The sequence below is a fragment of the Panicum virgatum genome, chromosome 9K, assembly GCF_016808335.1.
Source record: "Panicum virgatum strain AP13 chromosome 9K, P.virgatum_v5, whole genome shotgun sequence".
Taxonomy (NCBI): domain Eukaryota; kingdom Viridiplantae; phylum Streptophyta; class Magnoliopsida; order Poales; family Poaceae; genus Panicum; species Panicum virgatum.
In genome coordinates this window covers 58,417,939-58,435,214 of record NC_053144.1, presented here as the reverse complement: position 1 = coordinate 58,435,214, position 17,276 = coordinate 58,417,939, and the positions used below count along the sequence as shown (strand labels likewise).

At 51.8% G+C, this 17,276-nt stretch overlaps 2 protein-coding genes across 2 annotated transcripts; one reads left to right on the top strand and one right to left on the bottom strand.

The window, feature by feature from the left end:
* The first annotated feature begins 1,950 nt into the window (after window positions 1-1,950).
* LOC120652746 (probable sugar phosphate/phosphate translocator At3g11320) lies at window positions 1,951-5,456 on the top strand. The gene is made up of 4 exons (XM_039930657.1): window positions 1,951-2,720; window positions 3,592-3,695; window positions 3,817-4,045; window positions 4,898-5,456. Exons 1-4 carry the CDS (start codon window positions 2,232-2,234, stop codon window positions 5,048-5,050), a joined length of 975 nt encoding a protein of 324 aa, XP_039786591.1. The 5' UTR covers window positions 1,951-2,231; the 3' UTR covers window positions 5,051-5,456.
* Window positions 5,457-6,402: 946 nt separating this feature from the next.
* Window positions 6,403-9,128, bottom strand: LOC120652748 (probable RNA-binding protein ARP1). Its single transcript, XM_039930659.1, has 6 exons — window positions 8,753-9,128; window positions 8,399-8,624; window positions 8,135-8,285; window positions 7,437-7,476; window positions 7,051-7,312; window positions 6,403-6,822 (listed from the first exon to the last, which is right to left on the bottom strand). Exons 1-6 carry the CDS (start codon window positions 8,975-8,977, stop codon window positions 6,797-6,799), a joined length of 930 nt encoding a protein of 309 aa, XP_039786593.1. The 5' UTR covers window positions 8,978-9,128; the 3' UTR covers window positions 6,403-6,796.
* Window positions 9,129-17,276: the final 8,148 nt, after the last annotated feature.

Here is a 17,276-nt window from a genome sequence, read left to right as displayed (position 1 = left end):
AAGCCTTTCAGGTTTACCGAGTAAGAGAACGGACGTGCGGAGACGGGAACTGGGAAGCTTTGGTTGGTTGGAGTTGGGAAAAAACTAGGTCAACGGCTCGGCTTACTGCCGAATACGGGCTTGTACACATGGCCTGGTGGCCTAGTTTCTTCGGATCTCGTGAAGAAACGGTCTCCCCCGTTCGCGTACAGTTCGTGCTCTCTTTTCCCCACTTGACCGTCGTACGATGTAAGCAAGCTTATAGTCTTTTCCTTCCCGCTGATTGGAGCCCGGAGCTGACCCCACTTCTCGATGATGAGTAGGAGGAATAGAACCCATTCCTCCGAACGGGGTGCGAGCACTCGGAATATGCCTCCCGATCAGCCGCTCAGCGCCTCGTCTCCTCTCTCCCTCGAGCTTCGTCGCCCTTTTCTGGTGCCGAAACCTGACCGGTGTCATCCTGTTCCACCTTCCTCACCCTACTGTTCGGGCAGCGTAGCGAACGTGCCAACACATCCTACAGCACTGGTAGCAAGCACAGCGGCCTCAGAGGCTCAGACACGTCGCGGTTGAGTGTTAACTCGCATGCTCATTGCTTCCCTGGCTTCCTCCTCCAAATGACCAGATGGCTGGGCTGCCACGCGCAAATCGAGTGACCGAGACGTCGCGGCACACCGTCACCTGGCCGTTGCCGGGTCGGGTACGCACCCGGCGCGGCGTCCTGTCTCTTTGCTCCCTGCGAGTCATCACCAGGCCGAGCAAAAGTTTTGGCGCGTTGCTCCGCTCTCGCTGGATGAAGATGAGCGAGAGAGCACGTACACACCGGACCGCGCGACCGGGTCTGAATTAGGCAGGCAGGCAATCACTCTCGCTCGTGCTCGGCGCCTGCGGGTGCTGAGCGGAGCGTAGACGTAGCCGCCGCACCGGCTGTAGCCATTATATCATTTTGTGCTCGCGGGAGAGACCCGATCAGCGGGCTGCGGAGTTGGGTTGGGTTTTCTGAGCGGCCGGTGCTGTCATGCTCGGCTGCCGAACGAGCGATACTAGTCGTTGCCGATTTGCGCCTCCCTGCCGAACTTTTCGGACCAAACGCACCTATCGATCTTGTGGGGTGGTAGTTAGGAGTTAGGAGTCATGATCGTTGGAAGGCTACCGGTGTTAGATTTAAGAGGCTGATTTGTGTTTTGTTTTGTCTCAAAATTGACGAAATCACCACCCGCGTCTTGTTGTTGTTGATGGGATTCACCGTGTTCGGCAGACTGGAGCTGGAAGCTGGAGCTGGAGTGATGTGAGATAAAAATACTGTTACTTGACTGGTGGCTGGAGGCTGGAGCTGGAGTGATGTGAGAGAGAAATACTGTAGAGGCTGGAGGCTGGAGACCAGCCGAACGCAGTGATTGTCGCCAACCTATGAAAGCATAGAGCCTTTAAATCCTTAAATATTTACTTTCACGGGAAGTCAAACTCAGAACCTGAAATGCTATCGAGGATCTTATAACTACTAACTTGCTGTAACCCTTTCGCTGTAGCCATTTAAACTTATGTGTCCATAAATTATATCATAGATAAACGTATGCAAACAAAACAATAATTGAGAAACTCATTCAACCGCTGCATGTTTTTTTATCATTAGTCCGTAACTTTCGAACAAATTATTAAGTACTTCGTAACTTTTGACATACATAGTGATACGTTTTTCCTGAACTCTTGATCAATTAATTCGGTAAAGCTCAAGCTTCTCCGACGGTACAAATTTAAAGATCTGGAGGTGAATTTGTATCCAACCCAACTATCTATAGGCCGGTAGATATCGCCTATAGCAAGGCAGCTCGATGCACCAAGGATAAAATGATGCATATCCAGTTTGACCCCCCCCCCCCCCCCCCCCCCCCACACACCCCCTAAACGCCGAGGTGCCAAACAATATGAAAAGAAAACCAGCCTACATAACACGCGAGCGAACAGCGCAGCAGAAAGAGAAGCCGGAAAAGATCTCTCCTTCCCCTGCGAGCAGAGCTCCGTCCACCCACCGACGGAGTCTCCTCCCCGGCTCTTCCCATAAACGCAGGCTCACGCGGACGCCTCCGCCTCGCCCCAAGCCCAAACCCACCACCAATTCAACCGCGACCCGACCCAACCCAACGACCCCCGCACGCATTCCCACCTCCTCCCTCCCTTCCCCCAGATCTCCCCCCCTGCGCGCGCGCCGGGGTGCTGCCTTCGCCGGCGGCGGCGACGACCGAGGGACCGCCATGACGGCGAAGGGCGGCGCCGCGCCGTCCCCCGGCGGCACGGGGGCCGCGGCGGGGACCGGGCGCCTCTTCACGGTGGGGCTCGTCACCGCCTGGTACTCCTCCAACATCGGCGTGCTCCTGCTCAACAAGTACCTCCTCAGCAGCTACGGCTTCAAGTACCCAATCTTCCTCACCATGTGCCACATGTCCGCCTGCGCCCTGCTCTCCTACGCCGCCATCGCCTGGCTCCGCGTCGTGCCCATGCAGCTCGTGCGCTCCCGCGTCCAGCTCGCCAAGATCGCCGCGCTCAGCCTCGTCTTCTGCGGCTCCGTCGTGTCGGGGAACGTCTCGCTGCGGTACCTACCCGTCTCCTTCAACCAGGCCGTCGGCGCCACCACGCCCTTCTTCACCGCCGTCTTCGCGTACATCATGATCGTCAAGCGCGAGTCGTGGGTCACCTACCTCACCCTCGTGCCCGTCGTCACCGGAGTCATCATCGCCAGCGGCGTAAGTTACCGCCTGCTCCGCCTCCTTCTCTCTCGGCTCGGTAGATCTATCGGAGTTGGGGTTGGATCTGGAGGGGAATTCTGGTTTTCCTGGCTCGGAACTCGGTAAGAGTGGGATCGAGCTGGTGGCGAGAGGTGGATCTGTCTTCTAACTATAATTGGGGTAAAATGGCAAGCATCTAGCCTCAGTTCATTGGAATATTGGATGGTGTTCCCTTCGTTGGGAATAGGATTTTGGGATATCAGATAGAAACCATTCATTGCGTGTGGTGATGCCTGTAGATTATATGTATCTCAGGCGCTGGCTATTTAGGGCCAAGTGATCAACTTTCATAACAGCTGTTCACTATTTTTGTGATCAGCTGGAAAATAATCCAGCTGACCGAGCTTTATCAGCAGATCATTTTGAATATTTGTTCCCTCAGGAAATACTACAGGGCAGCTGTGGAATTGGAATTGTGAAATATTCATGCTTTAATATTCGTGGAACCTGAACCTTGTCGTTAATAGTGTCATTGTTAAGTTTATTCTTTTGTGTTATATGTTGTGTTATAGCTACTTTGTGCAATACTACATACTAGATTAGCAAAGCCTCCTATGACGACTCGAGGCACTTACCTATAATAAGATTGCGGGGAATCTTGTGTTAACATGTAGCTAGCAAGCATCTCAGTATAGAAGTTGCTATCAGAAAGCTTTTAGGATGCATATGTTTCTCACAACAAGTATATATATCTCAAAAAGTGGATCAAGTGGATATTCTAGAGCTTTGTATGGATCACTTATGCATGTTAGTATGTACGAAGTAAAGCTGTTGTTGGACCTAATTTTTTGATGTTAACTAATATGGAGCATACAAATTGAACTTCCAGGGCGAGCCAAGCTTTCATCTGTTTGGATTCATCATGTGCATAGGAGCCACTGCAGCAAGGGCGTTAAAGACAGTTTTGCAAGGAATTCTTCTGTCTTCTGAGGGGTAATTCCATTTTTCCCTTTTTTTTATGAATTCGCTATTTTGTACTCATTGTTTTGTATTCATATACTAGTTTCATTTTGCACATTGGTTCTCAGCGATTCTTTTTGCTGATATCGTGCAGGGAGAAGCTTAATTCTATGAATTTGTTATTGTACATGGCTCCAATAGCTGTTATTCTCTTGCTTCCTGCAACTATCTTTATGGAGGACAATGTTGTTGGCGTTACAATTCAGCTGGCTAAAAAGGATTTCACGATTGTTTGGTTGCTATTGTTCAATTCCTGCTTGGCATATTTTGTTAATCTGACCAATTTCTTGGTGACCAAGCATACTAGTGCACTGACTCTACAGGTACGAAATGTTTTATTACTCATCAATTCATCTTTCCTGCAGAAGTTAAAAAGGGTTTAGTTGCATGCGAGATGTTGTTTGAATTTGGCTTTTTCTCGCTGAAAGTTTTAGGGTTTAAAAATGAAGTTGCAACAAATTATCCATGATCCTGCATCACTCACGAGCCACATTGACACATCTTAATTTTTATCAACATTGACACATCTTAATTTTTATCAACATTGACACATCTTTAATTTTTATCCACATTGACACATCTTAATTTTTATCCACATTGACACATCTTAATTTTTATCCATGCTATTTACATGTGGATTACTCTTAGATTTGTTGGGGAATGGTACTAAGAATGTACTTACATCCCAAGCGTCGAGTAATATTCAGCCTTTTTCAACCCCTGTAATTTGCCGTTTTTACTGAGCTAGAAATACATTGTTTTTGTCTTGTACAAGTATATAGCTAGAAGTACTTAACATTGACTCTAAACTATACATGGTTTGTAATTGGCTACAGTATAGGTTTGCTGCACTAATAGTTAATGCTTTTAGTGTCTTTTACTGAAAAATATTTGGAAAATGAATTATTTAGTGATCTTTCTGAACTGAATGTTATTGGTCTTAATTTTTTTGGAGATCCACTGCACTTCTGAAAATCCATTTTAAAGAAGTAACATATGTACCTTAGTGTCCTACAGATAAGACCTATGTGAAACAAGTAAAGCTTTCTACTCATCTTTTAGATGTATAAATCATCATATTGCTCTAGATTGATTATTTACCACATGCTATAATGTCCATTATAGTTTGCCTTAAATTATGGTTTAAAAGAGATTTGACATCCATGTCTCTCCAGGTTCTCGGCAATGCAAAGGGTGCTGTGGCAGTTGTCGTCTCAATTATGATATTCAGGAATCCTGTGTCTATAACAGGAATGCTCGGTTACACTCTCACAGTCATAGGCGTTATTCTTTACAGTGAGTCCAAAAAACGCAGCAACAAGCCGTGAGCACCCTAGAAGACAGTAAATATGGCCATCCTTTCTTTGTCCGGTCAGTGCCCAGAGCTAATATATGATGGGGAACTACATTGGGGCGGTCGCAACAAATCCTACGCCCTTTGGCGCCTCAGTGATTGGACATTGAGGATAGAAGTCCAATAATACCTGCAGTGTTCCCTTGGCATCTGGGAGGCATTTTGTTTTGCTAATGGTGATGATGGATAGAATATAATTTTTTTGTGTTAGAGAACTGTGGCTCACACTGCCAGAATTGGTTAATACGTTTAGTTCTTGGAAATTGTCCTCTTCTATTCGTCTGCTATTGTAAGTTCCATATCTTTTGCTCTGAAGACTGCCTGTACCAAACTTTGCTCCAGGACCTCCTAATATATTATGACACTGAATTTAAGCTCAACTAGTGTGACTGTTGGTGTATTCTCTTGCTATGTTGTAGTTTGCCTTATCAAATGACTGCCAATATCGAGTGTATGTTGTTGGTTCAAGATTACATCCAACAGTATAGCTGTCGTCAGTCAGTATAGTTGTTGCATGAAGAAATTCTTCTGTTGGGTTTGTTTTTATCATTTCAATCGTTATAAAAGTTTGGGCGTACAGTAGACTCACAGGAATGGTGCTATGAACCCTGTCAGATGCTGCATGTTTGGACGCATGAGTTTTGTTCCAACCGAAGCTGCCCGAAGAGATGTCCGTGTATTTGCGCTTTTCATCTTGTTCGCTGATAAAGCATGTCAAAATACATTGTTTTTACCGATATAGTGCTAATTAAAAGTTGTTGGTTTATGTATATGTTTGAAGGACATAAAGGTAGTACAACTCTACAAGGATTCAGGCTTTTATGTTCTGATTTTGGTCCTATCTGTATTTGGAATGCTCAAGCTCATTTCCAGGTTGGTGATCTGCTGTCGATCCAACTCGGCAAATGGCGAATGAGTTGAGACTGCGCGAACCTGTCATTCTATATTTCAGTCAGTTTTCTATGGACTGATGCCATCCTGGTTCCTGCCCTGAGCCTTCAATTCGTTAAGAAAGCACAAAAGTTCAACTAACAGGTCTGCAACTCCTATAGAATCTGTAAACGTCCTGCTGTCGCGTATACCTGCTGACATTTGGAATTGTTGTAGCGTATGAATAATAATTTGTAGTCTCAATGAATAAGAAAAAGATTCTATCATTTCTGTTCAATCTAGCCACTTGCATCCTGTAGCATCACCGTTGCAAAATCTGTGTCTACGCTGTGCTGTCGTTACAACTCTACAGAACTATACGAGCAGCGAGCTGAATCAGCGACGCGATTTGCGATTAAACGGTTCTTCTCAAGCACACAAGAACCGACAAAAGCGTGACGACGAAAGATTGTGACATCATTATTATTGATCGAGGTTCACTGCCCCCTGCAGCGATCGGACTACTACAGACACTGGTAACGGGTTTACCATTGGAAAAATACGGTGGTAAACGAGAGACGAATCGAATCATTTGTTACAGTTTTTTTTGTTTTTTTTTGGGGGGGGGGGGGGGGGGGGTCTTCCTCGCCGGTGGTCGCGCTCCCCCACACGACGAGAGTTAGAGACAGAGGGATTTGAACGAATGCAATGCGTCGGCCTTGTTAAACCCATCACGTGCAGCAGCTTTGTTAAACCCACCAGAACACCTTCGGCCTCCTTCCCCCTTCTTCCATTGCGCCGCCGCTCACCGTCGCCAGCCCAGCCATCATCGCCGCGCGTGCGTGCGCCTTCAGCTGCAACCCGTCACCTGCTCCACTGCGGGTACACACACAGTACAAAAAGATGCGGCCGGGGCCATCAGCTCACAGCTGGACAGGACGAGATCCATCTCAAGGCTGGCTGCGTGGCGCGTGCCTGCCAGGCCAACTTGGCACGGCAGGGGAGCGTCATGGCGCCGCGCACATGCGACGGCCGTGATGCCCGATCGGCCGCACATGCCAACTTGGCACGGTTCTTTGATTTGATTTGGGTGATGCTTGCTACCTTTGGGAGGAGGCGCCATGACGGTGGGCTTGGAGATGATGGCCGCCGGGACGGTGGCGACGGCGGCCGCGGAGGCCGGCGGGAAGAAGTGCGCCGCGGGGACGCTCAGACCCTGAGAGCCGTGGTACTGGTAGTGGTAGAACGGGTACACCGGCATCATGGCGTTGGGCGCCACCATGCCGCCCTGCGCCGCCGCCGGGTACGCGAAGTGCCCCTGCAGGTAGGACCCTGCCGTGCCGGCGGCCCCCGCCTGGCCTAGCTTCTGCACTCGAAATAACATTGCGATTAGCACTTTGCCCACCAATCAGGCAGTAATAATTGTTACTAAACGGTGCAGCGCGCGGGGGGGGGGGGGGGGGGGGACTGAGAGAGATCAGGTCATTTACCGCGTTGTAGCTCAGGTCAGCGACGTAGTTCGGCGAGTACCTGAACAGAAACGCGTCGCCCAGAACCACACATCGATCAGTACCGATGGCAAGTAGTTTAACCCGGTAAAACATGTCAGAAAAAAAACGACAGATCCATTGTCTGGTAGTACTAATCTACTAGTTTAATTAACTGTTTAAAGCGTTCAACTAGGGTCCTGAGCTGAGTCCTTTGGCCTAACACATGGCCAGTAGCATTATTAATCTGCCCCTCCTTTCCCTGCCGCCGTGCGGGCCGGCACGTGGGCACGTGCGAGCACGACGAGGCAGCAGCTGTCCCGGCCGGGCGCGCGGTCCGACGGCCCACAGGTCCAGCCTGTGCCCGCGCCCCGTGCCCCGTCGCGGCGCTCGCTCCGGACCGCGGCCCGCTGCCACTGCCTCGCCATGTGTGTGCGCGCCCACGCTACCGGTCGTCCGGTCCCCGCCGCCCCCTCCTGCCTCTCGGCCGCCGCGTGCCATCCCGTTCCAGCCGGCACCTGGCTGCGCGCGGGTCGCCGGACACGAAATCCTCGTAGCCTCGCGCGGCGCGCAGACAATTCGCGGCGCTCGAGGCGCGTGCACGCCGGATCGTAAACTCATCTCTCTCTCTCTCTCTCGTCGCGCGCGGGGGGATTGGAATTTGGAGCAAGGAGCGGGGGGGGGGGGGTGCGGGAACGTACCCGTAGGTGTTGGCGGCGGGGTAGAACGGGAGCACGCCGTGGTACTGCTGGTGCGCGCCGTGGGCGTAGTGCGCGGCCGGCGGCGGCGGCGTGGTGGAGGGGTGGTAGTACCACGGCACCGGCGAGACGCCCCTGGACCCCACCGCGATGGCTGCACCCAGGTGGAATTCGCGCCAGCCAAAACGCATGTGATCCCTTGTCAGTACCCACGTTAAAACCGGCAGTGATTAGCCAGCAGTGACAGGAGCCGCAGCGGCAGCGTACCTGGCGCGGGCTGGTGCGGGGACGGGAGCGCGGGCGCGGGCGCGTGCGCGTGCGCGTGCGCGTGCGGCGCCGGGGTGGCCGGCGGCAAGGGGCGGAGGAGGTGCGGCGGCTGGGCCCGCGGCTTGGCGCCGAGGGACGCCAGGTTGCAGTTGGCGCGGCGGCCGTTGATGACGGGGGTGGCGTCCTCGCACGCCTTCTTCGCCGCGTCCGCCTCCTTGAACGTCACCTGTCGTATCCGTGCGTGCAGCCAGGTTTCAGAACTCAGAAGAAGAACGCCACCGACTCCATGCGGCAATGCACGACAGGCGAGCGGGCTATAGAGAGGGAGGGAGGGTGGATGAGGGGGGCACTGACGAAGCCGTAGCCCTTGGAGCGGCCGGTGAGCTTGTCGGAGATGATGACGGCCTCGAGGATGTCGCCGAAGCGCTCGAAGTGCTCGCGGAGCGTGTCCTTGTGGGTCTCCCACGCCAGCCCGCCCACGAACACCTTGGTCAGCGTGGTGTCCCCGAACGCCGCCGGCGGCGGCGCCGCCGGCTGCGCCAGCGACAGGGGATGCGGCTGCGGCGCCATCATCGTCATTGCCGGGCCGGCCGCGCGCTGCTGCTTCCTCGAGCGGATCGGAGCTCGACGACGGGATGTGCGCGAGGGGGGAATGGGGATGCAAACGCAGGAGAGGCGACGGGGCGAGGTGCGGGGGTGCGGGGGGGTTTTATATCGAGTTATCGACCGGAGTTTATAATTCCGGGGGAGGGAGGGAGGGAGTGGTGGTTGGGCCGGCGGATAACGGAAACAGGAGCGGAGGGCTACTCCTAGTCTGCCGCCTGGTCCTCTAGCCTGGCAACAATTGGCCTCTGCCCCCGGCGCCCTGGGGTCTCTCTCTCTCTCCCTGCAGCTCTGCAAGTCTGGAACTGTAACAGAAATAAGGCCTGCATGTCGTCTTCTTACTCCATAAAAGTTTAACCACGCCCTTTTTTTTTTACTTGTGTAGCGAGTAAGGCCGTGTTTGGACGCAAAATTTTTTTCGTTAGAATTTTGCTAATTTGAAGTACTAAGTGAAGTCTACTTACAAATTTTTTTCACAGACGGATTGTAAATCGCGAGACGAATCTAATGATGCTAATTAATTCATGATTAATTAATAATTAGCGGATAGTTACTGTAGCACCACTGTTGCAAATCATGGATTAAGTAGGCTCATTAGATTCGTCTCGCGATTTACAACCCATTTATGCAAAAAAATTTGTAAATAGACTTCATTTAGTACTCCATGCATGTGTCTAAATATTCGATGTGATGGTTTTTTTTGTTTACGGATAAAGATCTAAACATGACCTAATTCCGCGCAGTGCAACATGCTACTCCCACACGGCCACACTGAACAGAGTGCACTGCAAAATTACGCGAAGCCACCCATTTGTTTACGGTGCAGGCTGCCGGGTCGGAGACAGGAACAGATGGGGCTAGTGGCCAGCCGAGCCAGACCATCTATGTAAAAAATTTTATAAATAGATTTCATTTAGTACTCTATGTATGTGTCTAAATATTCGATGTGATGGTTTTTTTGCGTTTACGGAAAAAGATCTAAACATGACCTAATTCCGCGCAGTGCAACATGCTACTCCCACACGGCCACACTGAACAGAGTGCACTGCAAATTTACGCGAAGCCACCCATTTGTTTACGGTGCAGGCTGCCGGGTCGGAGACAGAAACAGATGGGGCTAGTGGCCAGCCGAGCCAGACCGGATCGGCGACGAGCGAGGGGGGCGAGCTGTAAGAGCGGGTGGGGGAACAGCTGGCCTCGCAGCTGCAGAGCCTGCCTTTAATCACGCAACGTGCTGACGCCTTTCCCTTCCCTTCCCTCCCTCCATTCCCCGCTTTCCTCGCCTACCATTTCATTTTTCACCCCCCCTTGCCCGGTTATACAATTCGCGTTGATCCAGCGAGCCCTTCTGAAAAGGAATCCTTTCCGTTTCCTTTTATATTACTTCGTAATTATAGGAGTATTATTATACTCTGTATACACTGGTAGTCTTCAAAGCGCTCGACGCGTATTTTAAAGAGGGGGTGGGGAGTACACCAGAAAGACACATCTTATCGGTAGCGGAGGGAGGAACGCACGTGAGGGTCTGATGGTCGTTCCTTGGCAGGAGAACACGACGAGACTGACACGCCCGACCAGGAGGAGTATGTACGGCCGTGACCACAGAGTATGAGATCCGCACCGCTGTGTCCGGCTGCTCGTGTATGTATATACGCGCGCATCGCAGGCTTTATATGTACGTAGGTGCTAGCAGCGTACAGCTACTACGCTCGCGCTGACGTACACATACGGGTGGTAATAGGACATGGCTTAGTGGTCACTTCACGGTCCAACTTGGTCTTTTAATTTTTTTAGCTCAAAACTGTATAGGATTAGAATCCGACTCTTTTAGAGTCTGATTCTTGAATTATCTAGACTAAATTTAACGGCCCTTTACCACCCGATACACACTCCAGGAGTCCAGGTCCAGGCAAAGGCAAAGGCCATAATATGTTTTCAAACCGAGAAGGGAGCTGGCCGCTGGCCTTTTACTCCGAGAGAGATCCCGAGCACTCTCGACCGGCCGTGTCAGCTAGCGCGCGTTCCCCGCGAGACGTCAAAGTTCATTTCGTTTCGGCAGATCAGATCCAGCATTTCGTTCGGTTTGTCCGTGGCACTTTAGCTGAATGTGCGTCCGTCACGAAGAGCACCCAGCGCCCAGCGGCGCACGCCGCGGCAATCGCCGTGGGCAGACTGCCGGGAGGTGGCCCAGACGCGACCCAAGACTGGGAGTACTAGCTATAGGCCGGACGGGATCTCGCATCAGCTATTGAGCTCGCGGCCGAGGAGGCATGGCCTGGCAAAGGCAGCGCAAAAGCAGATCGAGGGGGGGGGGGGGGGGGGGGGGGGGGCATTTCCGGCGGGTGACGCCAACGCGGGGCCGGCCCGGCGGTGTAGGCTGCGGGCAGCGCGGTCCCGGAAAAAGCCCTCCTAGATCGCACGTAAGCGCGGGGGGCCTCGGCCGATCGACGACGGATCCGTCGCCGCCGCCGTCGTACCCTGCGCGGCTGCGCACCCCGCGCGTGCCGGCGGCCCCGTTCCTCCCTCGCTTTTCTCGTGAACTAGGCACGCAGGCTCTGGCGCGATCTGGCCAGCGAGGCAGCGCCGTCGTCGTTGGTTATTGGCTCCTCGGATGGTGCCCCATTTGGCAACGCGCGCATGTACGTACGTCCAGTGCCGGTGCAGGGGGTAGATGGACGGCGCGGCGTAGCGCCGTAGCCAACGCTGCAGGGGGCATTGCCTTACCAGCCTGGAGCCTGGCCAGGTACGCACGGGGAGCTGATCTGAGCTGCCCGGTTGGCGGCATACGGGAGCCTCGCAAATGCACGGATTGGAGCCTGCCAGGCACGCCTCACGTGAGCGCGCAGATACCTCAAGGACATGTATGTGTACTGTCCACGGGGGGTATAAATATACGGTGCATGTCGAAACGCGACACGGTTGCACGCACTGAAGATTTATTTCCTCGTGAGGAAAAAACAATCGGCTGCTTTCCTTTACAGGTTTGTTTTCAGGGCATGCAAGATCGGCACCTATTCCTTCCGATCCTTTTGGCAAAACAAATTGACCCCCCCTCCCTCCTCCTCCAAAAAAAAAAACTTAAAAGGCACAGTCAAGAGAGCCGACAATTTGTCCAAGGGATCATGCAGATATGCCGTTGCTCAGATGGGCATCTCTAATTTCTTTTCTCAGGCTAGTGCCGAATCGAATAAAATGGCACCGACTGATCGGCAGGTCACAGCAGCTGTTTTACAGAGCAAAGATGATCGAGTTACATCGTACTATCAGAAAGATACGGTTTTGGACGCAACGCGGGGAGGCGCTACCGCGTACTCCTACGTTGGCTGATTCAGACTGTCATCAGCACCTAGCGCAGCGCATGTGGTCGATCGGCCTGAAGCCATTTTTCTGTCGCCACCTCTGCAGCTGTAGCTGCTGGGTGGATGCCATTGCCACCGTGGCATTGTACGTACATGTGAATCTCCCTTTATCCATCTGATCAGCTACTGGCTCTGTTTGTATCCATGGGTTAGAATTAGTTTGGGTTAGATTGAACTCATCTAACTCAAAAATATCTAAACAGGGTGGATTAGAGTGGGTAGATGCATCTAACTCACCCCCAAAAAACTATCTCCCTCAAGAAGTGCTTATTTGGGTTAGAGTTGTGCGTCCTACGTTTTTTTTCTCCCTGGATCTCATTGTGCCGCTGTGGCCGGTTCGTCCCGTCTTCTCCCATCCACGCGAGGGGGGTGCGCGAGTCAGGGGTGCTGCCGCCAGAGTCGCCTCGCCGCCCCACCCTACCACTCCCTCCCCACGCCGCCCCTCCCCGCCCGCCACCCTCTCCTTGCTACGCCGCCCGGACCTCGCCGCTCCGCACGGCCCTGGCCGCGCCGCGCCGCCCGAAACTCGCCCCGCCGCGCCATCTGGTCGTCGCCGCGCGCGCTCCGTAGTGAAGGGTACACTAATGACTGGTGAAGGGTACCAAGCCGTTGTTGATGGCTTGCTTGCTAGAAGGGGGTTAGTGTATAGCCGCCTGCAGGTTAAGAACCAACTAGTCAAGCTTTCTAGAGGACAAGCAAGCTAGAATTATTATTACTTGTATGACTCTTCATAATTTCATTCGAGAGAGCAGAATTGCAGATAGAGAATTTGGTGCCTGTGATGCGGATGAAAATTATATGCCAATGCCTAGTGATTCTGAATCCGGATGTCCAGAAGATGAAACCTCTTGTTGAAGATACAAACATGAACAAGTTCCGTGATGAGTTAGCTCATGCTTTGTGTTTATGGAGTGCAATTTTTTTTTGTCATAACTGAGGACTTGTATGTTTGAGTGAGACATCTCATTTGTATGGACAATTTAGTTTTTATCATGTGTAAGGATCACCGGGGTGTCCGACCCTAGAGGAGGAGGGGGTGAATAGGGTCGCTAATTCGCTTTCTAACCTAGGGCTCAAACTATTTGCATAAGATAAACCTAACACGTCCTACACATGTTAGTTATTATCAAGGTTTATCTATGCTACTCTCTACTTACCCCAAAAGACTTACAACCTATAGCCAATCCTAACCAAACTAACTAGAAAAGTAAAGGCACGCAAGATAGAGTAAATGCGGAAATGTAATACGGTAAGTAAAGTGGTAAGGGCAAGAGGGATGCAAACTCCCGAGTAGACATGGTCATGTAACGTGGTTCGGCTCAAACACCTACGTCCACGGGACACCGAGGCTCTTCTGATCACCGTCTTGCACTAGGCCACCAAGGTGCACCGGCAAGCAAAGGCAAGTGCCCACAATACACCGAGTCTCGTGCACCGCCACCGTCTCTCTCGGTCACCCGGCCGATATCCACTACGGAGCTTCTCCACCAAGGAGGGGGTCTCATCTTCCCCCGTACAAAGTGTTGGCACCGCTCCACACCAAGTCGGAGGGTCGTTGACGGGAATGCTTTGCTTGCCTCGGCAAGACTTCTGTTAAGCTAGCTCTCTCAAGAACTAAGCCTATACAAGTGCACAAAGCACTCTCTCAAAGCTTCTCACAAGCTAGATATGACACTAAGCTTTTCTAGGATGGTTGGTGATGGATCTTTGCTTGGGCAGCACTTGCTTCAGCTCTTGAGACTTCCAACCATATGTGACAACCGGTCATGGGGGTATATATAGGCAGCACAAGCAAATATAGCTGTTGGAGAAAAGCTGCCTGAAAAGTACCTAACACCGGTTAATCCGACGCTCCCCCCGCCAATAGCCATCGTCGGTTCAACCGGTGAATGTAATCTGCCCGACTGAAATACTAGCCGTTACTTGTACGGGCAATTAACCGATGTAGCGTCGGTTCAACCGGTGAACATAGTTGTCCTCTGATCAACTGAAAAACCAACTCTCTGGACAATTACACCGACGTAATTGACCGGTGCATCATCGGTTCAACCGATGTATGCATTTTCCTTGGTCTTCTTCTGCCATTGCACCGACGTATTCAATATCTTCATCGTCGGTTCATCCGGTGCACTCTGCTAACTGAGTCTTTTTTGAGCCCATTGCACCGGTGAGTGTAATTTGCCTCACGCCGGTTTAACCGGTGAGTGCAAAATTACCTCTGTCTTGGTCCTTTCGACCTGATTTCTTCGGGGTTTTGTATCTTTTCATCCCTTGGACCTATAAACCTGATAATGATCATCTTAACACATATATTAGTCCAAGTGTTGTGTGTGTCATCAATCGCCAAAATATTATATTGAAATATGGCATGAGAGGCCATTTTCGCTACATCATGTTTTTCTTACTTCATTTGTGAAGATGATTTGTTTGTGACATTTGTGAGTGGCAGGAGGCCACACAAGAGATGGCCACAAGAGATCCAGCTAGAAAGAGCATTTAAAGGAGCAAATGATTGAAAAAGTGCCTTTAATCCAACTCTAACCCTTGTATCCAAACACCACTTTGGTTAGATTTAGTTCAGGGTTAGTATAGAGTTAGAAACTAACTCTAAGGACAATCTCAGTGGGAGCGTCATAAGAGTGTCATGGACATTAAATTTACTAATATGTACCAATAGTATGAGGAGAGAGAAGAGAGCAGTGTCATGAAATGTGAGAGGAATATCATCACCATGACACTATACTGGCACAGTTTTAAGATTCCAGTCTAGGTAACTGTGTCGATGACACTCTCGCTGAGACTGGCCTAATTTCTAACCAAGTTAGAGTATCCATACATGGCCATTGCCAATTTGCTAGTGATCCATCTGTTTACGCTTCCCGATGCGCTCACTGGTCAGTGGCATTACTCTGACCGAGTAGGTGGGGGAGCGTAGGCAATCAGGAACCCAAAAACAACTCGTAGAGTTCAGAGAAATCGGGGACCTAGGGGATGGCCTCCTAAAAATAGCAAGTCTCCGGTCTCCCTGGGTCGTAGACCATGCCTGCCTGCCTGCACCCGGAGTCCCAAACACCAATACCCCATCACGTCCGCTGGCGGCGGCCCCCGACATCAGCGCAGCAACACCAGCGTCGCGTCGCATGCTCGCCAGTTGCCAGCGCAGACTGCAGACCGCAGACCGCAGACCGCACGAGCAGACCAGATCCACAGCCCACGTGGCGTACTACGCGAGTACCGTGACGCACTGACGCGTCATTGGCTCATCGCGGGCTCTCCTCGCCTCTCTCACAAGCCACACCGGCGGCGGCGCGCGGCGACGGACGACGACCGAGCCGCGAGCCGCAATGGCCGGGCGGGGGGCGCGCCAAGGATGGGCGGGATCGCGGGAATCCGGCCGCCCGTCTCCGCCGCGGCGCGCACGCCGCACGCCCGCAGGGGCCGGGGGCCGGGTGGTGGGCGGGGCACATGCTCCCCCGCCCGCGAGAATCTCCTCTCCTCGTCTCGCCCTCACCGGCCGTCCCCCCGGCCTGTGGCCTCCGCCCGGACGGCCACCCACTGCATCTGCATGCCACCCCTGCGCGGCCGCAACGTGGACAACTGTAACTCCCGTCCACATGCCCGGGCCGGACGAGGCGGCCGGTGACTCGGCACCGGAACTGGACTGCACTGCGCTGCCACGCTGGAATCTGGAGAGGGATCGATGGATCACGGTGGTAGGTTTGACTGGACCGCCGCGCGGGGGATCGGAGCGGAGGAGACTGCTCGCGCGAGGAGCTGCGGAGCACACGGTAGGGACAGGGCCCGGCTGGGAGCTAGCTGTAAGACCTGAGAAGTGAGCTGGCGGGAAGAAAAGGGCAGAGGGAGTGTGCGCGCGCGCCGTTCCGATCCCACTAAACAACGCCGGGGTGATCATCATCAGATGGGGTTTAGGCCTCGTCCAACGATCGACTCATACGCTAGCTCACAGATTTTTTTATTCAGTGAACAGTGCGAAAAGGAGAGCCAGTCGCGCCGCAGAGCGCTTAGCTCGGAGCGTTCCCGAATCCCGAGGCACCTCCCTCTCTTAGCGCACGGAATCCAACCAGCTGTGGAATACTGTGGCGATTCTCTCTCCTCCGGCATGAGCCAGCAGCTGGCTCTTGCCGCTGGAGGAGGCCTTAGAAAAGCTGCCAGGACGGGCCCCGGGCAGCAAGCAGCAGACAGAGATCCATGCTGCACCGCATCGCTTTGTTTCACAGCTATGGCCCTGTTTGTTCCAGTGACTTAAAAAAAAGTCCATGAGACTTTTTATTATTTAGAAATATTAAATAAATGTTAATTATAAAACTAACTGCAGAATTTTGGGACTAAACTGGGAGACGAATCTAATGAGGTATATTAATCTATGATTAGCGAACGGTCACTGTAGCATCACTGTAGCAAATTATGCATTAATTAGGCTCATTAGATTCGTCTCGCAAAAAAGCACTCAGCTGTCAAAAAACATTTATAAACATATTTTATTTAATACTGTAAAATAGTAAGATTTCTTTTGATGTGATAGGGACTTCTGAAAAAAATTTTGTTCCAAAACACCCCCTATATCTACACTGCGGACGACAGCTGATGGCCCTTGTATATGGATGAGTGCTAGAGTAGTAGGAGTAGTTGTTTTCTGGCCGTGCATGCAGTAACTTTTGTCCACGGGTGTGTTTAGATCTCACAAACTTTACAAACTTTCCATCACATCGAAATCACATCGAAACATTAAATATAGCAAATGACTCAGACATAGAGTACTAAATATAGGTAAATAAAAAAACTAATTGCATAGTTTTGATGTACGTTGCGAGACGAATCTTTTGAGGTTAGTTAGGTTATGGTAGGATAATATTTATCACAAACAAACGAAAAGTGCTATAGTGTGCTACAATGTC